This window comes from Gallinula chloropus (assembly GCF_964237585.1).
Source record: "Gallinula chloropus genome assembly, contig: HAP1_SCAFFOLD_370, whole genome shotgun sequence".
NCBI classification, from domain to species: Eukaryota; Metazoa; Chordata; class Aves; order Gruiformes; family Rallidae; genus Gallinula; species Gallinula chloropus.
The window spans coordinates 45928-72083 of NW_028168700.1; the positions used below are offsets into that span (position 1 = coordinate 45928).

A 26156-nucleotide genomic window follows, 5' to 3' on the forward strand; every position below is an offset into this window, starting at 1 on the left:
AATGATAACAGGACTTTACAGCAAAATATATGAAACTGGTGATACACAATGCAGTTTCTCACCAAACCACATAACTCTGGCTGTGCAGCCCTGAGCCGTCCTGAACTCAACTGTCCCCAGTACCACAGTTCCTGGAGCTGCCTGCTCCTCCTCCAACCAGCCCCTCTTTTATGCTGAGCATGATGCAATTGGTATGGAATACCTTCTTTGGCCAGTCTGGGTCACCTGTCCTGGCTGTGTTCGCTCCTTTCTCATTAGCAGGGGAATATGAACAACTGAAAAAGTCCTTGACTGCTTGGCAACAACTAGAAATATCAGGGTGTTCTCAGCATTGCTCTCATCCTAATTCCTAAACATGGCATTCTATCCACTCCATCCTAGCTGAAACCAGGACACTTAGGTATGCAATGGATCAAACCTACATGAATAAGGTTTTATTTAGTGAAGAATAAATGTTTAAAGGTGAAAAGAAAAAAAAAAAGATAAAGTCATTCGTGTCCCACCACTTAAACAGGCTGCAGAACAAGCCCTGAGAGGTCTGAAATGGGGTACTTCAAGCATGTGGAGAGTAGCCTTATGGATTTGGTAGATGCTTGTGAGGTCACTGGAAACTGAATATCTCAACAATGTGTCCTTGGCCAATAGGGGAATAAGTGCTTGTGAGGTCATACTGGAGCAGGCTGTGGACAGTGGAGGTTGTTGTGAGGTCACTGATTCCAGAACAGTTGACAGGACGAGAGAAGGCAGATGGTCTGTGTTGTGATGTCAGTAGTTCCCAAGTAGCTGATAGGCCAGACAAAGGCCAAAACATGTGTAGAGAGTATCATTACTTCCTGAATAGTTGATAGGCTGGGAGAAGACCAATAGGCTGTGTGGGTTCTGAGGAAATGTGTCTAGCCTGAGTCTAGGACCAGGCTTATGGACAGTATAGGTCCTCCTCAGGCTACTGGTAGCTGGATGTATGATTGGCCAGGAACTGACAGATATCTTAGGAATGTCCTTGTGATGTCAGTGGTGCCAAAATACCTGACAAGCCAGGAATGGGCAAATGTCAGTGGTAGATGCTGTGAGATCACCTTTGCCTGAGTGGTGGATAGGCAAGGAGTGTGCACCTTACTTGTGCATGACATTGTGGTTTCATTGGTGCTGGATTAGCTCTAATGCCAAGAGAAGGCATATGGCTCGTGTGGGTGTGGTGTTTTAGGCCTGTCTGGAGGCCAGATGCCCACCAAAGTCAATCTATCACTCCCCTTTTTAGTTGGACAGAGGAGAAAATAGATAATAAGAGGCTTAGGAGTCAAGATAAGCACAGGGAGAGATCATCCTGTAATGAACAACCTGGGCAAAACAGACTCAACACAGAGTGAAGGACAGAAAACTCTCTCATTTATTACACTACACTGCACAGACAGTGACACCAGAGTCGGGTGATGAGAAGCATGACCAGATCTTAAAACAATGGGACCAGATCTTAAAGCAGCTTCCCCCCACCCCTCCCTTCTTAGCAGACTTCCCTTTAGTTATGATTTTGCTCCCTTCTCCCCGCCCCCATTGTGGCACGGGAGTGGCTGGGACTGGGAGATGGGGGCTTCAGTCAATGTCTTGCAAGTTGATTTCCTTCTTGGCCAGGGGAGGGGGAGGCATTCATTCCACGCCCCCTTCCCCTGCTGCACCGTGGGGTCCCACCCACGGCAGCCAGTCCTTCATGAACTTCTCCAGCATGAGTCCTTTCCCGCAGGGCTTCAGCTCTTCCCGAGCTGCCCCAGCGTGGGTCACTGCTATGGCAGGCAGTAATAAAGCACAATGTCTCTCAGTCCCAGTCCTCCACGGGGTCCACAGCCTCCCCCCAGAAAACATGTTCCGGTGCAAATCTCTCCCTTGCTCATCTCTGTGTCTCTGTCTCTCTCCATGGGCTGCAAGTGCTGGGAGGAGATTGATCCAATGTGGGTCACAGCATCTCCTGTCTGTCTCCCCCTGCTCCAGTGTGGGGCCTCTCCAGGGGCTGCAGGTGGGGTCTGGGCCTTTTCCATGGGCTGCGGGGGGACACCTGCTCCACCATTGGTTTCTCCACGGGCTGCAGGGGCAACTTTCTCTCCGGCACCCGGGGCGCCTCCTCCCCCCCTTCCCTGCCCTTTTGTCGGCACAGCTTGTTGCATCTTCTCACTCCCTTCTCTGGGGGCAAAATGCAGCTGCTTGCATTTTTTCCCTCTTCTATGTGATTCTCCATTCTCCACCAGAACCCAGCAACGTAAAACTGCAACAACTGGAAAGGTAGTCAGGTATTGAAACATGCTGCCCAGAGCAGTGGTGGACTCACAATCCCTAGAGATGTTTAAAAGGTTTGTAGATGTTATGCTTGATAAGAAGTAGACTAGGCAGGGTTAGGCTGTGGTTGGTCTCAGTGACTATCATAAAGATCTCCAACCAATGTGATTCTATGGTTCTATGGTACACTTCCAGGATATTCCCATTCTGTCATGGTGGGAAAGCATTGCCATTCCAGACAAGTAGTCAAGTGATTCAGCTCATGAAGATGTGCTTGTAAATATTTTAGAAATATAAGAAAAAAAACCAAAACCTTCCTAGGCAGAGAGGATGCAAAGTGAGCACAGCTCATCATTATGCAGTGTCAGGTTCACAAAAGACCTGGAGATAATTCATTAGGAATAGGATAATTGTTGACCATGTTACCATAGCTTACATAAATTGGAAGGAAAAGAAAGCCAACAACCAAAAAGATACTAAATAGAGATTGGACCTAATGTGACTTCCATGGCCAGCGATTTGCAAACGATAAGCAGTTTATTGCTGCATAGAAACTACCAGTCATTAGTTTCCACATGGCATCCTTGAGCTCCTGGTTCCTCATGCTGTAGATGAGGGGGTTCACTGCTGGTGGAAACACAGAATAAAGGAATGACACTGCAATGTCCAAAAATAGGGAGGAGATGGAGGATGGCTTCAGGTAGGCAAACAAACCAGTGCTGACAAACAGGGAGACCACGGCCAGGTGAGGGAGGCAGGTCGAAAAGGCTTTGTGCCGTCCCTGCTCCGAGGGGATCCTCAGCACAGCCCTGAAGATCTGCACATAGGACACCACAATGAACACAAAACAACCAAAAGCTAAACAGACACCGACCACAATTACTCCAATTTCCCTGAGGTAGGCATCTGAGCAGGAGAGCTTGAGGATCGGGGGGATTTCACAGAAGAACTGGTCAACAGCATTGCCATGGCACAGGGGCAGTGAAAATGTATTGGCTGTGTGCAGCACAGCATAGAGAAACCCACTGGCCCAGGCAGCTGCTGCCATGTGGACACAAGCTCTGCTGCCCAGGAGGGTCCCGTAGTGCAGGGGGTGGCAGATGGCAACGTAGCGGTCATAGGCCATGACAGTGAGAAGACAGAGCTCTGTGGAGATAAAAAATAAAAAGAAAAAGAGTTGAGCTAGACATCCTGTGTAGGAAATGGCCCTGGTGTCCCACAAGGAATTGACCATGGATTTGGGAACAGTGGTGGAGATGCAGCCAAGGTCAGTAAGAGAGAGGCTGAGGAGGAAGAAGTACATGGGGGTGTGGAGGTGGTGGTCACAGGCTATGGTGGTGATGATGAGGCCATTGCCCAGGAGAGCAGCCAGGTAGATGCCCAGGAAGAGGCAGAAGTGCAGGAGCTGCAGCTCCCGTGTGTCTGCAAAAGGCAGGAGGAAGAACAGGCTGATGGAGCTGCTGTTGGACATCTGCTGCTGTCAGCTGTGGAGACCTGTATGAGGAGGAAAACGCAGAGAGAAGTGAGGGAACTCTTCTATAAGGAAAACCTCATTAATATTGGCTCTCTGTATTCAGGAGGACTTTTGGTAGGTCGCTTTTGGAGGTCTGCTTTGTGCTCGCTTGAGTGTGCCACTGCTGGGAGGAGGGTCAGCTGTGGGCTGTCAAGAACTCAGTCCTGCCTGCCAGCAGTCAGTAAATAGAAGGATGGTGTGATCTCAGACTAAATCCCCTGTGGAGAGGAATGAGCTTTTCAGCACTGTCACTTCAGTTTCACCTGACAGCAGAGCAGAGCTTTGGAGCTTTGGTTTTCTCCTGCCTGTACCTGAGGAGTGTTTCTCCTGTCAGAACTCCCTGACATTGCTGCTGCAGTGCCAGTGAAATCTTCCCCTGAGTGCAGAGTGGGGAGAGCTGCTGTGTCTATCAGCCCTGGTCTCAGCTGCCCTGTGCTGGATGCTCTGTGATCACACCCTGGTGTTCCTGTAGAACATCAGTGTCTGCACTGCGGGGGATGTCAGGGAGTTACCAAGTCCAGACTCGGATATCATTTCTGGGAGCAGCTCCTTCTTCCTCCCTCACAATGTCTCTGATACCTGGAGCAGTCCCAGAAGCTGCTTCTCTTTACCCATGCTACCTCCTGCTCTGTGCGCACAGACCTCATCCAACCTGCCCTGTGCTCAATTCTATCTGCAGACCCCTCCTGGCATCAGGGCACTTCCCAGGGAACATCTGTGTGTGCAGGGGTCAGGAAAAGCTCAAACATCTTCATGAGAATCAAGTTTTCATTGCATATTATTGAGAGGAGAAATAAATTCTCATCATTCACAGTCAGCACAGCCCACATGAGAGGAAAAGTCAAAGCAAAGACTCTGCCTTGGTCAAAATATTCCCTTTTGAATTTCTCAAGGATCATCTCGAGCTGGGACCAAACCTCACCCATGCAGCCCTTTCTTGCAGCTGAACAACCTTATGCCGTCCTTCCCTTGGTCACTTCTTCAACCCTCAGGTGCTTTCTCTATCCCTGTGGAAAGCCAACGATCCAGTCTGAGTGCTGACCCTGGCAGCAGCAGAGTCCCTGCCCCAGCACACAGCACCTGGGTTCTAAGGACCCTGCTCACAATGACAGCCCTGGGCACCTCTGGGTGCACACGCTGCTCCACACCTCTGCAACCATGCCCAGGAGCCAGTCACTGTAATGCCCTGTCCTTGTGTACTGTCAGAAGGGTTTTCCTGCCCTGCAGAACGTTATTGTCCTCCAAATGACAGAAACAAAGACTGCCACCCTGACAGTCCCCACACACTGCCCCATGTCCCAGCTTTAGGAGATCCCTCCAGGAACAGAACCTGCATTGCCCTGCACCCACAGACATACCAGGCAGAGTGCTGTGGAGATTTCTCCTCCAGTGAGCTCTCAGCATCCGTCAGCTCTCTCAGCCTCACAGGTCTCCCCTCAGTGCCTACAGGCAGTGTCCCCAGCCCTGTGTGCTTGGCACAGGAGCTGCTCCTGGGCAGAGCTGTCTCGCTGCAGCGCTGCAATATTTCTTGAGCTCCTACTGTCCATCCCAGGAGCCCAGCCCAGATCGCAGCAGAGGAGCAGGTGAAGACATCCCCTCTGGGCTCCTCCCTGGAGCTCGAGGGAACCTCATTGGAAAGACACTAAGTCTTTACTGACTTTCCCTCTCTTGGCTGGGGAGAAATCTTTCTGTCCAGCAGAGTCCGTTCTCCTGATCAAACCAGAGAAGGGCAGGACAATCCCCTTTTCTTGTCTCCCCATGAGACAGGAGCCCCAGGCAGGGACAGGCAGGAGTATCTGTCCCCCTGCAAAAGTTAAGGAGCATGGCTGCCTGGGACCTGCTGGTCCCAGTGCCCATGGGAATTACTGAGGATGGAGGCCAGGAGAGAGTTGCCAACCCCTTTTGTCACCTGAAGGGCCAGAGGTGTTCCAAGAGACATGGGTGGGTTCAAGGTCCAATGGAGCACTGCTGCCTGGGAGCAGCATTTTTTAGCCTGGTGGGGAATTCCTTTGGCCAAATAACATGACAGCAAATGATCACAGTTAGGACCATCCATACCCAGAGCACCACATGTCCAACAGCAGCTCCACCTGCTGCTTCCTCCTCTTGGCCTTTGCAGACACATGGGAGCTGCAGCTCCTGCACTTCTGGCTCTTCCTGGAAATCTTCCTGGCTGCTCCTCCGGGCAACAATTTAACAATCATTGTTACAGTCTTTCCAACATTTTCCCTTCCCTCAGTAGCCAGTGCCTTGATGGCAGGGTTTGTGGAAGTATTTTGGCAGGTCATAGGGCAGTTATCACCTCTTACAGCCTGTGACTTTACAGCTGCACAGGCAAACGACCCTGGCAAACTGACATGCCACTTGATGGATGGGTGCCTTGACTACATCATCCCAATCCCATCCCCTCCCCATCCCAATCCCATCCCATCTGTCCTGGATATTGCCAGGGCAGAATTAACCTCCCCAGGCAGGCAGCACAGGTGAACTGAGTTAGCCCAGGCTGTTTTCCACACCACTTGACACCACTCCCCTATAAATGGGCTTCTTGGGGAGGGGCACTCCTGGTGCCTCCTGGGCAGTCCAAGTGCAGCCAAGTCATCAGGTTGGTCATCATGTTGTGCAGCTATTGAGTCATAACTGGGTATAAGTGAAATTCACTGTGGGCTGTTTTTGTTCTCCTTTCATGGTGATTTGGTCAGTAAACTGTCCTTAGGCCAGAAGTTCTGTCTGTTTCTCCTGTGGGAGTGAGTGAGTGGCATGTGCTGCTCAGCCACTGGTTGGAGCTGAAGCACCACAGCCCTTTTTGGATCCCAAGGCTGGGCCTGAAGGTTTGTGATAACGGTAGAGGATGAGGTGAGGGGTGCTTTCTCCTCCCATTTTCCCTTTAGGCTTCTTACAGCATCTGTTGAGAATGTTGACTATCCCTGGGATGTTCAGACCAGCATATTGCCAAGAGGTTTTCCCTGCACTGAAGGGTCAGGGGTGGCATGGTGTGTGAGAGGGCATGAAAAAATACCTAGACAAGAAAAACAGATCCAGAGGCACTGTGGCTGCCCAGGCCTCAGAAACCAACACCACAGCTGAGCCAGAAAGAACCCTTACAACAGGCCCTGGAGCTACCCAGGCCTCAGAGAGTGCAGCTCCTGCAGTCTCCCCAACAAGCACCATGGGTACTCAAACCTCAGAGGCCAACCCCAGAGCTGATCCAGACAGCCAACCAGTACGACTGTCAGTCACCTCTATCCAGAAGAAGAAATACATGGAGAAATCAGTCCTCATTGTGAAAAATGATGATGAACTGGGACCATTGCAAGGACCTGAAGGCAATACCAGAGGTTATAACCCGATCCTTGTCCTTGAGCTGAGAGACATGAGAAAAGACTTCAGCCACCTTCCAGGGGAGTGTATCATCACCTGGCTACTCTGATGCTGGGACAATGGGGCACGCAGCAGGGAGAAGGCAGGGAGGCCAAGCAGCTGGGATCCCTGTCCAGAGAAGGAGGCAGGAACAAGGCAATTGGAAGGAAGTCTCAAGCCCTCAGCCTCTGGAGGTGACTTCTATCAAGTGTAAGAGCATGGTACCAGTTCGTTGAAGATGTTGTGTATTGGCCAGACCAGTGGATGACCATGGAGAGAGATATCCATTATCTGAGGGGATTAGCCACGTGAGAGATGATTTAGTATGATCCTGATGATCTGCAGCACTGTCCATCCTGTGCATAGACTTCCTCTGGAGAGGGCACTTCAAAGACCCAAAAGGGTACCAGAGGGCTTTTGGAATAGCTGCCTCAGAGACAGAATGAATTGAACAACTCTCTCTTCTGCCTGGATCATCAGAAGACCCTTCTGTTGTGGGGCTTCTAAAAATTGAAGAACTGGAGAGTCAGGGAGTGATTGGTAGAACCCGCTCACCCTTCAACAGTGCAATCTGGCCACTGCAAAAGGCCAATGGAGAGTGGAGGCTGAGGCTGGACTATCGTGCCCTGAATGAGGTCATGCTGCCTATGAGTGCTGCAGTGCTGGACATGCTGGAACTCCTGTGTGACCTGGAGTCAGATGCAGCCAGATGCTACGCCACAATGGACATTGCAAATGCTTTTTATTGATTCCGTTGGTGGCAGAGTGCAGGCCAGACTTTGCTTTCACTTGGAAGGGAATCTAGTACACCTGGGATTGACTGGAAACAGCCCCACCATCTGCCATGTACTGATCCAGTCTGCAATAGAGCAGGGTGAAGCCACAGAGCACCTACAGTATCTTGATGATGTCATGGCATGGGACAACACAGCAGAGGAATTTTTTGAGGAAGGGAAGAAAATGATGCAAATTCTGCTACAAGCTGGTTATGCCATCAAACAAAGTAAGGGCAAAAGACCTGCTCCAGAAATCCACATTTAAGGACTAAAATAGCAGGATGGGTGTCATCAGATCCTAGTGGTTGTTATCAATACAACAGCAGTTATATCTCCACCAACCACCACAAAGGAGACACAAGCTTTCCTGGGCACTGTGGGTTTCTGGTGAATGCATATCCCCAGCTATAGTCTCATTGTCAGCCCTCTCTACCGTGTAACCTGGTAAGAGAACAATTTCCAATGGGGCCCTGACCAGCGAGAAGCCTTTGAAGAGATCAAACAGGAGACAGTCCATGCAGTGGCCCTTGGGCCCGTCCAGACTGGGCCAGATGTAAAAAACGTGCTCTACAGGTCAGCCTGGGAGAATGGTCCTACCTGGAGTCTCTGGCAGAAAGCACCAGGGGAGGCTCAAGGTCAGTCTCTGGGGTTTTGGAGTCGGGACTACAGAGGATCCAGACACTCTAACAGAAAAGGAAATACTGGCAGCACAGGAAGGGGTTTGAGCCACTTAAGAAGTGATTGGGACCGAAGCCCAGCTCCTCCTGGCACCCCGATGGCTGGTGCTGGGCTGGATGTTCAAAGGGAAGGCCCCTTATAAGCACCATGCCACTCATGCTATGTGGAGCAAGTGGGTCTCACTTATCACACAGCAGGCTTGAATAGGAAACCCCAATCACCCAGTAATCCTGGAAGTGATCACAGACTGGCCAGAAGGCAAAGATTGTGGAATATCACCAGAGGAACAGGTGACACGTGCTGAAGAGACCTCACTGTACAGTGAACTGCCAGAAAATGCCCTGTTCACCGATGGGTCCTGTTGCATTTCTGGTAAACATAAGAGGTGGAAGGCTGCTGTGTGGAGTCCCACACGCCAAGTTTCAGAAGCTGCCTATGGAGAAGGAAAATCCAGCCAGTTTGCAGAGGTGAAAGCCATCCAGCTGGCTTTAAACACTGGCAAAGGAGAAAAGTGGCCACATATGTAGCTCTATACTGATGCCTGGTCCATGGCAGATGGTGTAAATAATAAATGATGTTATTAACCTCCCCAATATGCTGAAAACCTAAGATCTGGGCATGATGTAGATGGTGTGGAAACAGGGGTGGATAATGTCCTGGTTCTAGCTAGGCCAGAGCTCACCTCCCCAAGCAGCCAGCACAGCTGTGCTGAGTTCACCTGGGCTGTTTTCCACACCACCTGACATCACTTCCCCATCAAAGAGGCTGGTTGGGGAGGGGTAGTCCTGGCATGGTGCAGAACGCTGTTGTTGTTGGGGTTGTAAGGTACTCTGTGCTGTCACTGGGTGTGACTGCAATTGTGGCTGTTATTGTTCCCCTTTTATGGTGCTTTTGTCAGTAAACTGTCCTTATCCCAACCCACAGAGGCTCTGTCTGTTTCTCCTCCAGGAGTGAGCGAGCAGCATGTGCTGCTCAGCCATTGCTTGGGGCTGAACCACCACAGTTTCCAAGCCGTAAGCAGAGAGCTTCTTCAGGAGAAGGTGGTGGGAAACTGTGTCCAAGGCCTTGCTAAAGTCAAGGTAGACAACATCCAGAGCCCTTCCCTTGTCCAATAAACAGGTCACCCTGTCATAGAGGGAGATTCAGTGGGTCAAACAGGACCTGCCCTTATGAACCCAGGCTGACTGGGCCTGATCACCTGGGGGTTCTTCATGAACTGGTTAATGCTGCTCAGGATGATCTGCTCCATCAGCTTCTCTGGGACTGAAGTCAAACTATCAGACCTGTAATTTCCCTGATCATCCTTCTGTCCCTTCATATACAGGGGGTTATAATGATTGATTTCCAATCTGCTGGTACCTCTCCAGTCAGCCAGGACTGATTGAAAGTGGCTTGGTGAACGCCCCTTACCAGCTCTTTCAGCACCCTTGGCTGCATCCCTTTCAGCCCCACAGATCTCTGCACATCTCTGTGGTGCAGCAGGACCATCTCCTCCTGGATTGAGGTGGGGTCATTCCGCTCCCTGTCCCTGTCTCCTAGTTCAGGGAATTGGATTCTCTCTGTACAACTGCCCCTATTACTAAAGACAGTGGCAAACATTTCATTAAGCTCCTCAGCCTTGTCCATGTCTTTCCACAATGTTTCCTCCTGAATCTGATAGGGGATGGAGGGTCTCCCTGGTCTTTCCTTTTCTTAAATGGAGAACAGATGAATTTCTAGCTGGGCTTTGGACCAACAATGAGGAGAAACTTTCATCCTGTTGTTCTTCCCTCATCATTACACACCCCATGCTGCCCCAGGAAGAGCCTGAGCAATGCCTGAGGGGCAGGACCTGTCTTCCCTGGGCTGGGGGGTCAGGGCTTGGCCTTTCTGCTTCATCAAACCAACACAGGGCTTTCTTCAGCATCTCAGCTGCTTGTACATTGCCTTTGCCTACCAGCCAACATGGCCTCCAATTACCTGTGCTAACGAGTCCCTGGGGAGGCTCAGCCAGCAATCGCTCTCTGTGGGACTCATTAATACTTCAGGGTATTTTGGCTTCTACTTTTGACATGGAGTTTTTGTGTAATTTCCTCTCAGTACCTGAGCTTCAAGGACTCAGCACCAAATGCTCCCTAGGGCTCATAAAAATAAACAGCAAGCCCTAACGAGCTGTGTCTCTTTGTGTAATTATCTTCAAGTCTTCTAGAGATGTAGAGATCATTGCAGCTCTTTCAAAAGGAACTCAGAGTAAAATAGGGTTTTTTTCAAGCATGTAGATTATTTTCACTTCAGAGGAGAGGTGATAACCTCTGACTGAGATTGATCCAGGGTGCCTCCTAAGAAGGTCTGGACTGGTCAAAAAAATGGTCCCTTGAGGTCTGACACAGTGGGGACAACCTTGCTGCACATCACAAGCCCACCATGACTCTCACCAGCCAACTGGGACTTGCATCCCTTGTCCTTACATCAGGTCTCTCTCTGCACTCCACAGTGGGGCATTACAGCCCCTCTGTACCAGCTCCCCTGCTTTCCTTAGAGAACTGGCTGCACACAGGCAGCACAGAGGGAGTTATTTTCCCAACAACACAAGAAACCTGACAAGATTCATCATTAAATTCAACACTCCTCACTCTATGCCAATCTGCAATCTGCCACCAATGAGGTTCACCTTCCACAAAGCTTAACCATGTGAGAGATGTTCTAGTGAGGAAGGAGACTGTGAACTTTCAGGACACTTTGTAGGGTCTCGTTGGTCAGCAGACCCCGCCATGGGCAAAGTGCTGTCCTTTTTTGCTCCCCCCACTGAGTCTTGCATTTCCGTGGCCGTGGAACACAGAATGTACTAAGCCACGGACCAGCCTCTCACTCACTGTCTCTGCCGGAATTGGAGACCCTGTTAACACCTGCACTGCAGCAGCAGCCACCTGGTGTTCAGCCTGCATTGCTTTCAAAGTGTTAACCACCACACGCCAGGTCGGCCCAAGAGATCGGAGCAGTTTCTCTTCTTTACCACCCGCAATAAGGGCATCCCACACATGATCCCTGATCTCTGGCCATTCAGAGACACTAAATATTAGTGCCACCTCTGTCAATGTCCGGAGCAATGAGCCCATTTTGTCAGCTCTGCTATGCCTTTTGGAGACACTTGCTCATCTCTCTTAGAGAGAATACTAAGGAGCAGTTTCTCCGCAGCTTCCCACTCCATCGTGAATGCAGAGGATGGGGAGCGACCCCACTTTTCCAGCTACCGCAACACTTACTCTTTCAGCGGCACCAGCCCATCTGCTGCAGCCTCTCTCTGAAGCTCCTCTTGCTCCAGCCTGGCTGCTGCAACCGGCTCCATAACCTTCTTCCCGGACCCTGGTCGTTCCTGGTCTTCGTCCGTCCGGGTCCCTTGTTCAGGCACCAATTGTTGCGAGTTCCCGCGTCCAAAATCCAGATCTTGGGAAATAATTAATATCCAGAGGCTTTGGAAGTGCTGAGAGGCACTAGGAACAGACTGCACACCAATATGGTTAGAAGAAATCAGTTCACTTTATTCAAGCTGGTAGCTGCCAAAATACATCTGAGGGTTACATAACCAGGGGCCAGGATAGAGGGGGGAAAGGCCATCAGGACCGTACTAGGTTTCTCTCACCACAATGGAATTTGCAAGTACCAGGAGCTCTTGATACAGTTTCATGTTCCCATGCTTCCAGCCTCTTGTTAGTGAGTTCTCAAGGCTGTTTTGCAAGCAGGACTGCGGAGATATGTAGCTGTGCCCTTGATCAGCCAGCCAGGTTCCCACACTGGGCAATTTCCTGTTCTGGGGAATCCCCTCCTAATGCTTCTGCCCTCGGAAATTTTCCTCTCTGGGCAAGAGTGGCCACCCATTGGCAACGTGACAAAACCCCAGACATAGCTCCCAAACCAAAGGAGCCAGGGCACAAAGACATACCCGACCCAATACCTCCCCACAAAGACTGCAGCAAGCCCTTCTGACCGTGGGGATCAGGGCTTTCCTCTTATGTGGAACCCCTTCCTAATCCTACACCCGGAGGGATGCTTTCCCTCAGAGCACAGGTGGGCATCCATTGGCAATGTGCCAATCACCCAGCCGTAGCTCCCAAACCAAAGGAGCCAGGGCTGAAAGACATACCCGGCCTATCGTGGTTTTGCCCCAGCTGAGAGATGAGCACCACGCAGTCACTTATTTCTTTAAAAGGAAGGGAGGGGGGAAGCTCTTGGGGGGGGGAAGTTAAAGGAAAGGAAAAAGACAAGCCAAGAAACCAAAACCCAGTGGTCTGGGATAAGGTTAATTTACTAGAATAGCAGAAAAATAGAGATAACAATGATAAGAGGACTTCAGAGCAAAATATATGAAACTGGTGATACACAATGCAGTTTCTCACTGAACCACACAACTCAGGCCGTGCAGCCCAGAGCCGTCCTGAGAAACTGGACTGTCCCCCAAAAACGCCTGTCCTGGAGCCACCTGCTCCTCCTCCCACCAGTGCCCCTTTATACTGAGCATGACATAATTGGCATGGAATACCCCCTTTGGCCAGTTTGGATCACCTGTCCTGGCTGCATCCCCTCCTTTCTCATTAGTAGGGAAAAATGAACATCTGAAAAACTCCTTGACTGCTTGGCAACAACTAGAAATATCAGGTGTTCTCAGCATTGCTCTCATCCTAATTCCTAAACATGGCATTCTATCCACTCCATCCTAGCTGACTCCCTAAAAAAAGGTATCTAGACATCATTGTACAGTCACAAGAATAAAGGATTAGAGAATAGAACCAGTCTCAAGTTTGAAACCCCATAATTGTATCAAGAAATTATACAATTGCCTTGAAATTAGGAAACTTTGATGTAAGCTATAGAGCTATAAATTGGAATTTATGTTTTGATCCATGCAAAGGAAAAGCCTCTTGTCAAATCACTATCATACCATGTGGTTGTCCACTCGTTGTAATTCATGGATTAAGACAAAAATGTTCTGTTAAACCACTTGAAAATGACAGTAGACTTTGAAGTTGCAAAATAATTTGCAAGGAAATAGAAAAGGGGGGAATTAAATTAAAGAACTTGGCATAAAATTAAGCTCTTTTAAATAAAGTTAGAGTTATTTTCATAAAAAGAGCTGCACAGTTGAACCCCAGAAGCTGAGCTGGGCAACGAGTTCCCGTGCTCCTGTAGAAGAGCAGAATGTCTCTCAGGACTCTGCTGTGAATTAGCAACGCAGCTCGGGGCTCCAACTCACGACCTTAGGATTCAGAGTCGCATATTTTACTGCTACCCCAGCCCTTCGAGCCCCAAGTTGGTCACTGAGAACAGGACAGCTGTTGTCCTGGAGCTGTTGCCTTGGATGGGGCAGGGATGTCAGGTGGTGTGGCAAACAGCTCAGGCTAACTCAGCTCACCTCTGAGGACAGCTCTGGCAGCTTGAGTCTGGCCAGGACCCAACCTCATAATACTGAAACCTGTTGTTTGATTTTTTTCTCTCCTTCAAATAAAACAAATTGGTTTTCTAATTATCTTAGAAAATAAGTTATTTTGAATAATTGAACAATAATCCTGGCCTTTGCTTTTTCATATGCTGTCTGCAGTATCGACAGGTATCTCACCTGTTGAAAGGAATACTCTCTACCACTGTCTTACACTGCCAGTCACCACCTTCTCTCTCAGTGTGAACAATCCCAACACTAAGGCAAGGTGGAGCTGCCCCCTCAGCACCTGCCCTAGGGAGATAGAAGAACTTCACCTCACAGAAGAGACTCTCAGGTTTCTGCTGGGCAGATGGCAAGGAGTAAGACAGAAATTTAGACTGTCCTGAGTCAGTCTCTATGCAAGTTAAGTGAGAATGGCTCTTGAACTAGGATGAGATGTGCTGGAAGTACCAGGTCTAAACAGCTGGCAGAAAATGCCTGCTTGTAATGAGCTTGGGAAGGCGTTTGCCTCTCCGTGAAGCCATTTGCACTGCTGGGCACCTCAGGATGGGTGAAGCCCTTTGCAACAGCAGCGCTTAGTGAGATGAGCACTGAGCCTGAAGGGAACTGCACCCAGCGTGTGGCAGTTACCCTTCGGAACCGTGCTGCCTCCAGTGAAAAGTTACCCCCCCCCCCCCGCTGCGCAAGCTTCAGGCACTCGGCAGGAGCCTTTGCCTGGCCAGGAGTGTGTGTCTGACCCCAGCTGATAGACCGTATTGGCCAGGCAGCTGCCAACTTCACCAGCCCTCTGCGAGATGGCAAAGCAGCAGGCTCCTGTCAGACGCCGGCAGGAAAACCTGCAGAGGAAATGTTGCTGTGAACGTTGTTTGCTGGTGTCTCTGAGGGTTTCTGCAGAGGAAGCCAGGACCTGTTAGGGAATGGGATGAGTTGGGGACCAAAAGCAAAGCCGAAGGCTGTTTCAAGGCAGCTCAGAAAACCCATGCCCTGAGAAGCCAGAGACAGGCAGCCTTTCTCTCCTTCCTCTCATCAGACAGGCATGCTGCCTGTCACTTTTTCCTGGGGGTACTCGAGGAACCAGAGCCTTCTCACTGGGTTACAAACAGGGGAAGGCTCACTGCTGCCATGCCGATCTTGCTATGAAATGCTACAGATTGTTTCCTTATGGGACTGCTCTTACCAGCAATAATGCCAGGTGTTAGAAGAGAGGGAGCGATTCTGGGGACTAAGGTGGGATGATCACTGCAGCCCAGGCCACCTCCAATCTTGACACTCCTGGTTGGCTGACTTGTGATGATATCACAGGAGGGAACGCTCCCTTGGTGACTCTGGCACATCTGGCCTGCCTGTGCCCCTCCCAGCTTCCTGGGCAGCCCACAACTCCTCCTCACCTGGACAGCAGGAGAAGGTAACAAGCCCTTGACTGCTGGGGAAAACCAAAAACACATCAAGGGGAGAGCACCACAGCCCTCCTAATTCCCACAGCACTACACCAGATGCCAAAGAGAAACAGAAGTCTATCCTAACCACAGCATGAGTACAAGAATTTGCTTAATACACCAAAATTAGACACAGAATAAATATAGAGACCATTTTAAGAACTGTGAAGTGACAGACAAAAACAGTTTGCTGCAGATAATCCAGAGTATTAAGCAAGCTGAACTGAGCTCTGAAGTGATCACTCTGTAACCATCCGGTTGATATTTCACCAGCCAAAAATACTGACTTGAAGTTTAAATTTTAAACTTCAGGACAAATTCTTCTGCTTCTCAAGGTTTTTGACAAACAACTAAAATCCTGCAATTCCCAAAAGGCATAAATGACCAAAAGTATGTTGAATTCGGGTCCCTGTCCTGTAACAATGTCAAATCACCTGTGTTCCACAAAGGATTTTTCTGCTATTGGAAGAGAAATGTGCTGTAGGAAGGTTGAACTTCTCTCAGGATGCAGAGTTTCCCCAAAAGCATCACTGCCTAAACAAAATGTGTGTGTATCTTGTACCAACAGGCAGCCACCGGGGCCCCCCTGCTGCACCCCAAGGGGGGCCTGGACCAAGGGGCGGACTCCCCTAGGGCCCCCCTGACACCACACCCCAAGGGGGGCACGAAGTCAGGGACGGCAGCCCATGGGGCCCCCCCGCCACACACCAAAGGGTGCCCGACCCAAGGGCAGCAGCCGCTGAGGCCCCACTGCCACCACATGCCAAAGGGGACCTGACCAAGTCAGGATTAAAATAAAAGCTTTTCAACAGATTCCTCAGCCCTTTTCTGGTCAAAAAGACATTTAAATAACTATCCACATCTGCATCCATTAGACACAGCAATCAGCTCACGCCTCACTCTCTGAAGGAGACAGCAATTCCTCCCCACAAGGCAGCAAGCAGAACAAAGCCGTAGCTCACAGCAGGCAGGAGTTCCTCTTCTGGTCCCAAGCAGACTGCAATCCCTCGAAGAAACCAGCATGAGCTACACAGGTTCCACTGTCCTATTGTCGTGGTTTAGCCCTGGCTGGAGGCCAGATGCCCACCAAATTCAGTCTATTACTCCCCTTCTTAGTTGGACAGGAGAGAAATTATATATTAAGAGGCTCAGGAGTCAAAATAAGGACAGGGAGAGATCACTCTGTCAATGCTGTGGGCAAAACAGACTCAGCACAAAATGAAGAGGAGACAAAATACTCTACTTTATTACACTACGCTACAACTACAAAGAGCAGTGAAGAAACCGGAGTTGAGAGTACGACCAGATCTTAAAACAAACGTAACCACATCTTAAAACACTTTCCCCCCACACACTCCCTTCTTAGCAGACTTTAGTCAGGATTATGCTCCCTTCTTTCCCCCCGCTCGCAGTATGGGGGGGGGCAGGGACTGGGGAAGATGGGTGGCAAAATGCAGCTGCTGCTGGGTTGTTTTCTCCTTGATGTGATTCTCAGAGGTGCTCAACTATCTCTTGGGCTGTGACTTTGGCCTTGAATTGCTTGTTGTTTATAGTTTAGGCTGGAAGGAAACTGTAACTGCTGCTTAAAGAAACCGTCTCAGCAGCACAGCCTCACCAAACTGCAACAGTACCTCAGAATTTTCTTCATCCTCAATCACAATGGATCCCCCACACAACAAAGAAAGTTGGGAGATTCTCCCTGATTCTCTTTTTTATTAATGTTTTAATAATGTTATTATAATATCATTAACAATATTATTAATAATGCTAATGTATTAATAACAAAAGGAGGGCCAGGGAGAATCTCCCACCTTTATAGTTTTTCACAAACAAATGGTGCCAGGGTGGAATAATGTTCCTGGCCTGAAACCTCCCCAGGCAGCCAACTGGCAGCCTCAGTAACCTTGAGGCTCAGGGCTTGTCTAGCACAGGGAACACTCGTAACATTGCCTGATGTCATTTTCTATCTCCACCAGTGTCAATACTGGAAACTGCTAAATGTCCAGCAATAGCTCCCAAACAAAAGGTGTGAGGGTTCAAACATGTTCCTTGTCTGAAAACTCCAAAGGCAGCCCACTTAGAAGCCCCAGTAAGCTTGGGGTTCAAGGCTTTCAAACCCAAGGCAACTCCCCTAACTGTGCTTGGCGTCATTTTCAAGCTCTACCAGCACCCACCTCTGAACATGCTTAAGGTACAGCAATAGCTCACCAACTAAATGTGCCAGGGTTGAAAGATACTCCTGGCCTGAAAGCTCCCCAGGTAGACTAAAGGCAGCCCCAGTAACCGTGGGGCTCAGTGCTTTCATATACAATGGAATAGTCCTAAAAGTACTTGCTGTCATTTTCTACCTCTACCAGCGTCCACCTTCACAAATGCTAAATGTCCAGTAATAGATCCCAAGCAAAAGCTGAGAGCGCTGAAAGATATTCCTGGCCAGAAAACTCCCCAGGTAACCCAGAAGATGCCCCAGTAACACCGGGACTCAGGGCTTTTATAGACAATGGAATGGTGATAACAATGCAAGACATCAGTTTTTCGCTCTACCAGCTTCTAGTCTTGAATCATCTAATTGTCCAGCAAAAGCTCCCAAACAGAAGTTGGGAAGGCCTAGCAATCTTCCTGGCCTGAAACCTCCCAAGATAGCCCACTAGATGGCCCAGTGACCTTGGGGCTCAGGGCTGTCATAGACAATGGAATCATCCTAACTGTGCCTGATGTCATTTTCCGGCTCTACCAGCGAACTTGCTAAAGGTACAGGAATTCATCCAACACAAAAGGTGTGAGCAATGAAAGATGTTCATGGCCTTAAACATCTCCAGTTATTCCAGCCCCATTAATTTGGGGGTCAGGGCTTTCATAGCGCCAAGGGAGTGTGGTGCTCGGCTCTCGAATGGGTTGAAACCATGACCACAGGTTCCAGCACAACACCTGCACATCAAGGCAGCTCAGACAGGACTGGTGCAGAACCAACAGCAAGGAGAGGAACTTGGGATTTCCAGGAGATGCCGTAGCAGTCTGCGGTGCTGAACAGGAATCTGGCCATGGGCACATTGGGCTGCTCTGGCAGGAGTGTGGCCACGCAGACAAGGGCCCTTCTGGTCCATCTGGACTCAGCACCGGTGAGGCCACCTCGTGTGCAGACAGTCCCAGTGTGGGGTTCCCCAGTCTGATGGAATGGGGAGAAAATCTCGCATGGTCAGAGAAAGTCTGAAAGATACAGTTAGGGGTCTTGTGTGGAGAGGCTGAGGGACTGAGGCTTCTGTAGCCTGGGGAGGGGGAGGCTGAGGGAAGCCCTCTCTGTGCTACATTGAAAAAACTTAAGAAAGGAAGTCCACATGAAACTGCAGTTTTGAAGGTCAAAGTGGACATGAGGATAAAGAAATGTCATTCTGAGTGTGTTGCTATGGTGTAAAATGTTATTTGCAAGAAGTGTGGATGAGCTGTTGGCTTTGTGTTTGTGGAAAGAGCTGGTGAGGAGGGAGAGACAGCAGTACAGGCAGAGGCAATGTGGGGTGAGAACAAAGTAGGGAAGGGCATTGGGTGCCTACAGCCTGCAGGGGAACAAGCACAGGCGTGGGGCAGTGTGGCACGGACTGTGGTGCAGATGGCCAAGGGTGCCGGCCAGGCTGAAAGGGCCTGATAGAAACAAGGTCTTTTCCCCTTGGCTATGGCTGATGTCCTTGCCAGAGACCTCAGAGAAATACATTATCCTCATGGCCATGGAGCATTGTTGCCTCCTTGCACCCACCCCAGTGTAGGACACCATGTTTCATACCCCTGTCCTTCCCTTGGCCTTACACTGCCCACATTCCATGGAAGAGCTCTGAGACACAGGTGAGGGTCAGGATCTCCCTGCCCAGGGGCTGGGGGTCAGTGCTTGGCAATTCTGCTTCATCAGACCAAGCCAGGGTGTCCTCAGCATCAGAGCTGCCTGTGCTTTGCCTGTGTTTGTCTTCATGGACACCAGTTGTCTGCTCTAAGGAGCCCATGGGGAGGTTTTGTCAGCAATGGCTCCCAGGGGCCTGTTAATGCTCCAAGGTGCTTTGGGCATTGTTCCTGACTTGGACTTCTTGAGAGGTTTCTTCACTTTCCTCTTGGTATCTTGTGGTCTCTGGACTCAGAAGAGAATGTACCATGGGGCACATCCAGAAATCCCTTACAAACATGTCTCTCCACATAACTGTCTTTGAAAAAAGTAAGACTTGTCTAACTAATTGGAGAGGTTTTATTTGAGTGATGCAAATTGCAAAGGAATTTCACAATTCAGGATTTTTTCATAGGAAAAAAAGTTTCTGTCATATCTCAGATCATGGAAGAATGTTTAGCAGCATGCTGCAATAGATGTTGGTCCAGACTGGACTCAGATCTCTAAGGAGATCTGGACAGGCAGGAAAAGCAGCCAACTTCGTCTGGAGAACCTTGCTCTTCCTCTAGCCCAGCAGTTCCCTCGCAGGCGTCCTGGGACTCCCAACACATTTCCTCACATCATCTGTGCTCACAGGCACAGACAGATTTCTCTGACAACAAACAGCAGTTAAATATGACACAGTTTAATAACCATGAAATCTCTCTCCTCAGCTGCCTGCTACGGCCAAGCAACGTGTGAAGGGGGTCAGCTTTCAGAGGAGATTCTCTCCAGGAAAGGTGACTTATCAACACAGTGACCTTCTGACAGAACAGTTCATTAGAGATCTGAAGCTCAAAGGAGACACTGGAGAGCTGAGCAGCATCTGATAGACGAAAGAGCAAGCTGACGTAGAATCCTGTGAGGATACATCCATCTACTCTGCTGAAAAGATGTCCTTACGCATGGCCATATCATCAGGAGAGGTGGAAACACCTGAATGATGAGGGAGAAGAAAGAAACAGACTGGGGGTAATGCAGATACAGAAGGTGAGTATTTATTCTGCTGCCATGGTACCTACCCTGGAAATTCCCATTCTGTCACAGTGAGAAAGCATTGCCATTTCAGACAAGTAGTCGAGTGATTCAGCTGATGAAAATGTGCTTGGAAATTATTTAAATATATACATTAAAAAAAAAAAAAGTGGCTATTTTTAGGCAGACCTGAAGGAAAGACAGCACAGCTCATCGTTACGCAGTGTCTCAGTCACACAAGACCTGGAGATACTGCATTAGCAATGGGATGAACGTAACCCATGTTATTATACTTTAGATAGAACAGAAAAAAAAAACCCAAAACAAAACAAAACAACTATGAAACTTACTAAATACAGACTGTTCCTAACATGACTGACAGGGAGAGCGATATGCAGAGGAAGATGAGCAGTTTATTACAGCTTACAAACATCTACTTCTCAGTCTCCACACAGCATCCTTGAGCTCCTGGTTCCTCATGCTGTAGATGAGGGGGTTCACTGCTGGTGGAACCAGCGTGTAAAGACATGCCACTACCAGGTCCAGAAAGAGGGAGGAGATAGAGGGCGGCTTCACGTTGGCAAAAACAGCACTGATGAGAAACAGGGAGACCACGGCCAGGTGAGGGAGGCAGGTGGAAAAGGCTTTGTGCCGTCCCTGCTGCGAGGGGATCCTCAGCACGGCCCTGAAGATCTGCACATAGGACACCACAATGAACACAAAACACCCAAAAGCTAAAGAGTCACTGAACATAATGAGTCCAGTTTCCCTGAGGTAGGCATCTGAGCAGGAGAGCTTGAGGATCTGGGGGATTTCACAGAAGAACTGGTCAACAGCATTGCCATGGCACAGGGGCAGTGAAAATGTATTGGCTGTGTGCAGCACAGAATTGAGAAACCCACTGGCCCAGGCAGCTGCTGCCATGTGGACACAAGCTCTGCTGCCCAGGAGGGTCCCGTAGTGCAGGGGGTGGCAGATGGCAACGTAGCGGTCATAGGCCATGACAGTGAGAAGACAGAACTCTGTTGAGAGGAAAAATACAAAGAAAAAGAGTTGAGCCAGACATCCTGTGTAGGAAATGGCCCTGGTGTCCCACATGGAATTAGCCATGGATTTGGGAACAGTGGTGGAGATGCAGCCAAGGTCAAGAACAGAGGGGTTGAGGAGGAAGAAGTACATGGGGTTGTGGAGGTGGTGGTCACAGGCTATGGTGATGATGATGAGGCCATTGCCCAGGAGGGCAGCCAGGTAGATGCCCAGGAAGAGGCAGAAGTGCAGGAGTTGCAGCTCCCGTGTGTCTGCAAAGGCCAGGAGGACGAACTGGCTGAAGGAGCTGCTGTTGGACATCTGCTGCCATCAAGTGTGGAGACCTGTCCAAGGAGGAAAAGGCACAGTTAGAAGGCAGGGTACAAGTCTTTGAGAAAAACCTCTTCCAATTCACATTGACTCTGGATTCAGGAAGACTTTTGGCAGGTCCCTTTTAGGAGGTCTGTTTTTTGCTGCTTGAGTGTGCCACTGCATTTGAGTGAGCTTTTCAGCACTGTCACTCCAGTTTCACCCGAGGGCAGAGCAGAGCTTTGGAGCTTTGGTTTTCTTCTGACTGTACCTGAGGAGTGTTTCTTCTCCCAGAACCCCCTGACATTGCTGCTTCAGTGCCAGTGAAACCTTCCCCTGAGCGCAAAGTGGGGAGAGCTGCTCTGTCCATCAGCCCTGCTCTCAGCTGCCCTGTGCTGGGTGCTCTGTGTTGTACCCTGGCTGTAGAACATAAGTGTCTGCACTGCGGGGGATGTCATGGAGGTACCAAATCCCCACTGCCAGGGCATTTCTAGGAGCAGCTTCTTCTCCCTCCCTCCCTGTCAATGTCTCCTGCCTGCAGCTGTCCCCTGAGCTGCTTCTCTTTGCCCATGTCACCTCCTGCTCTGTGCTTACAGACCTCATCCAACCTGCCCTGTGCTCAGCTCTGCTCTGCAGACCCCTCCTGGCATCAGGGCACTGCCTCAGGGAGCCTCTGTGTGTGCAGGGCTCAGGACACACTCTGACAAGTTTTAATGACAAATGAGTTTGCACTGCCTTCATCAAAGTTATCAAGAAAAGCTCAGCTCCCTCCTCACACCCAGTGCAGAAGAAAGAAAATGTGAATCAAAGTCTCTTTCCCTGAAGTGGAAAATGCATCCTTGGTGTTCTTGAAAAGACCCCGGGTAGTTTCCAGGGATCACCTGGAACTGGGAGCAAACTTGGTCTATGCAGCACATTTTGAGAGCAAAAGGACCCTATGCTCTCCTTCCTTGGGTCACAATTTCCAGCCACATCTACTGTCTTTATCCCTGTGGAAAGCACAGAAACCAGGCTGAGCGCTGACTCTGGCAGCAGCAGAGTCCCTGACCCAGCACACAGGGACCCTGCTTGCAAGGACAACTCTTGGCACCCCTGGGTGCACACACTGCTTCATATCTCCGCAACCATGCAGCTGTCCTACCCTCTCCCTCTGATGGGGCAGAAGGGCATCCCTTCCAGGCAGCACTTTCTGGTCCTAGAGAGAACCTGTCCTCCTGACAGACCCCACACACTGCCCCATGTCCCAGCTTTAGGAGATGCCTCCAGGAACAGAACCTGCATTGCCCTGCACCCACAGACATACCAGGCAGAGTGCTGTGGAGATTTCTCCTGCAGTGAGCTCTCAGCATCCATCAGCTCTCTCAGCCTCACAGGTCTCCCCTCGGTACCTACAGGGAGTGTCCCCAGCCCTGTGTGCTTGGCAGAGGAGCTGCTCCTGGGCAGAGCTGTCTCTCTGCAGTGCTGTAATGTTTCATAAGCTCCCACCATCCCAGGAGCCCAGCCCAGCTCACAGCAGAGGAGAAGGTGAAGGCGTCACATACTCCATCCCTTCTGGGCTCCTTTGAGGTTTCCCTGGAGGTTCAGGAAACCTACTTGGAAAGACACTGAAGTCCTCACTGATGTTCCCTCACTCATCTGGGGAGAAATCGTTGTGTCCAGCAGAGTCCTTTCTCCTGATCAAACCAGAGCTGGGCAGGAGAATCTCCTTTCCATATCTCCCCATGAGACTGGCTGCCAAACAAATGTCCAGCAGCAGTTCCATCAGCCATCTCCCATTCTCTCTTACGATTGAGTGGCACATGGGGACAGGGAATGGGGGTTGGGGTCAATTCAGCACACATTGTCTCAGCCGCTCCTTCCTCCTCCTCTGTGGGAGGACTCCTCACAGTCTCCCCATTCTCCGGCACTGGGTCCCAGCCACAGGAGACAGTCCTCCATGAACCCCTCCAATGTGAGTCCTTCCCACATGGCTTCAGATCATCACCAACTGCTCCAGGGTGGGTCACTTGAATTTGGCGCCATCCTTCACCATCAGCGTGGGCCCTCTACAGCCCTGCCATGAAACCTGCTGCAGCACAGGCTTCCTATGAGGTCACAGCCTCCTTCTGGTGTCTCAACCTGCCTACAGCATGGGGACATCTAAAAGCTACAGGTATAATCACAGCTCCACATCACCCTGCACTGGCTGTGGGGAAACAGCCTCATTCACCATGGTCGTCTCCACAGGCTGCAGAAAAATCTCTGCTACAGGGCTTCGAGGACCTTCTCCTCCTCCTTCACTGACCTTGTCTTCAAAGTTCCTCACACTTTCTCCTCCTTTTCTCTGGTGGCAAAAAGCAGCTGATAAGTTTTATTTTTCTTCTTACAAATATTGTCTCAGAGTTTCTATTCACAATGCTCTGCTCCACACAGCCAATACACTGTCACTGCCCCTCTGCAAAGGCAATGCCTGTGACCAGTTCTTATGTGAAACCCCCCAGACCCTCAAGCTCTCTTGCTCACTGTCCTACCTCAGTGAAATTGTGGTCTGAGCTTGTTTAGCTTTTGGGTGGTTTGTTTTCATCACAGTGTCCTATGTGCAGAGCTTCAGGGCTGTGATGAGGATCCCCTCAGAGCAGCGGTGGCAGAACGCCTATTCCACGTGCCTGGGAGTGGTCTCCTTTGTCAGCACTGCCATGTTTGCCTACCTGAAGCACCCCTCAATCTCCTCACTATTTACAGACTCACAGATTCAGAGAATTGTAGGTGTAGGGACCTTGAGAGATCATTGGGTCCAACCCCCCTGCCAAAGCAGGTTCCCCAGGGCAGGTGTCAAAGGTCGGAGTCCAGACGGGTTCTGAATATCTCCAGAGAAGGAGACTCCAGAATGCCCCTGGGCAGCCTGTCCCAGTGCACCATCACCCTTACTGTGAATAATTCGCCCACATAATGCTGTGGAGCTTCCTGTGCTCCAACTTGAGGCCGTTGGCCCTTGTCCAGTGTCCACAGAGAACTGAACCTGGTCGTGGCATTCCTTTACTTAGTTTTTCCACCAGCAGTGAACCCCCTCACTTACAGCCTGATGAACCAGTAGCTCAAGGATGCTGTGTGGAACTTGAGGACTGGATGTTTATAAGCTGCAAGAAACTGCTCATCATCTGCATGTCGCTGGCACTGTCACTCACGTTAGGACCAGTCTGTATTTAGTGGGTTTTATAGTTGTTTGGAGGGTTTTTTTTCCTTCTATTTTGTCTAAGCTGTAATAACAGAGTCCACATTCATCCCACTCCTAATACAGTATCTTGGGTGTTCTGTGATGCAGACGCTAAATAATGACCAGCTGTGCTCTCTTTGCATCATGTCTGCCTGGAAAGTTGCACAACTATTTCTTTCTTTTTTTTTCTCCTGGCAATTTTAAAAAAAATTACAAGCATATTTTCATCAGCTGAACCATTCAACTACTTGTCTGAAATGGCAATGCTTTCCCACCATGAGAGAACAGGAATTTCCTGGAAGTGTACCATAGCATCATAGAACCACTTAGGATGGAAGAGGCCTTTAAGATCATAGAGTTCAACCACAGCCTAACCCTGTCTGCTCTAGGCCATGTTCTCCAGCACAACATCTATACACCGTTTAAATACCTCAACAGATGGTGGTTCCACCACTTCCCTGGGCAGCCAGTTCCAATACTCGATGACCCTTTCAGGAAAGAAATTCTTGATATCTAACCTAAATCTCACTTCGTGCAATTTCAAGCCATTCCCTCTCGCTTGTTATCTGAGATAAGAGACCAACCTCCACCCCTCTACACCCTCCTTGCAGGTAGTTGTAGACATGCTCCAGCATCTCAACCTCTTTCTTATAGTGAGGGGCCAAAATCTGGACACACTCGAAGTGCAGCCTCACCAGAGCTGAGTATAACAGAACTGTCACTTCCCTACTCCAGCTGGTCACACTATTTCTGATACAGGCCAGGATGCTGTTGGCCTTCTTGGCCACCTGGGCACAGTGCTGGCTCACGTTCAGCTTCCTGTCCACTAACACCCCCAGATCCTTTTCCTCCAGGGAGCTCTGCAGCCACTCTGACCCAGGCTTGTAACACTACCTGCCTTATTGTGATCAAAGTTCAGGACCAGGAACCCTTGTTGAACCCCATACAGTTGGCTTCTGCCCATCGCTCCAGCCTGTCCAGGTCACACTGCAGAGCCTTCCTGCCTTCCAGAAGATAGACACTCCCACACAACATTTTGTTGTCTGTCAACTAACTTGCTGAGGGTGCAATCCGTCCCCTCCTCCAGATCATTAATAAATACGGTAAAGAGGACGGGCCCCAGCACTGAGCCCTGGGGGGGCACTTGTGACCTGCTGCCAGCTCGATTTAACCCCGCTCACCACAACTCTTTGGGCCCAGCCATCCAGCCAGTTTCTAACACAGCGAAGAGTATAGCTATCTAATCCATAGGTGGCTAGTTTCTCAGCAAGATGCTGTGTGAGAGAGTGTCGAAGAGATTACTGAAGT

At 49.9% G+C, this 26156-nt stretch overlaps 1 protein-coding gene across 1 annotated transcript; it reads right to left on the reverse strand.

Annotated features, from left to right (window-relative positions):
* Nucleotides 1-2758: 2758 nt before the first annotated feature.
* On the reverse strand, nucleotides 2759-3736 carry LOC311204246 (olfactory receptor 14A16-like; the record flags this gene model as incomplete). Its single annotated transcript, XM_084280698.1, has 1 exon — nucleotides 2759-3736. One exon carries the CDS (start codon nucleotides 3734-3736, stop codon nucleotides 2759-2761), a length of 978 nt encoding a protein of 325 aa, XP_084136824.1.
* Nucleotides 3737-26156: the final 22420 nt, after the last annotated feature.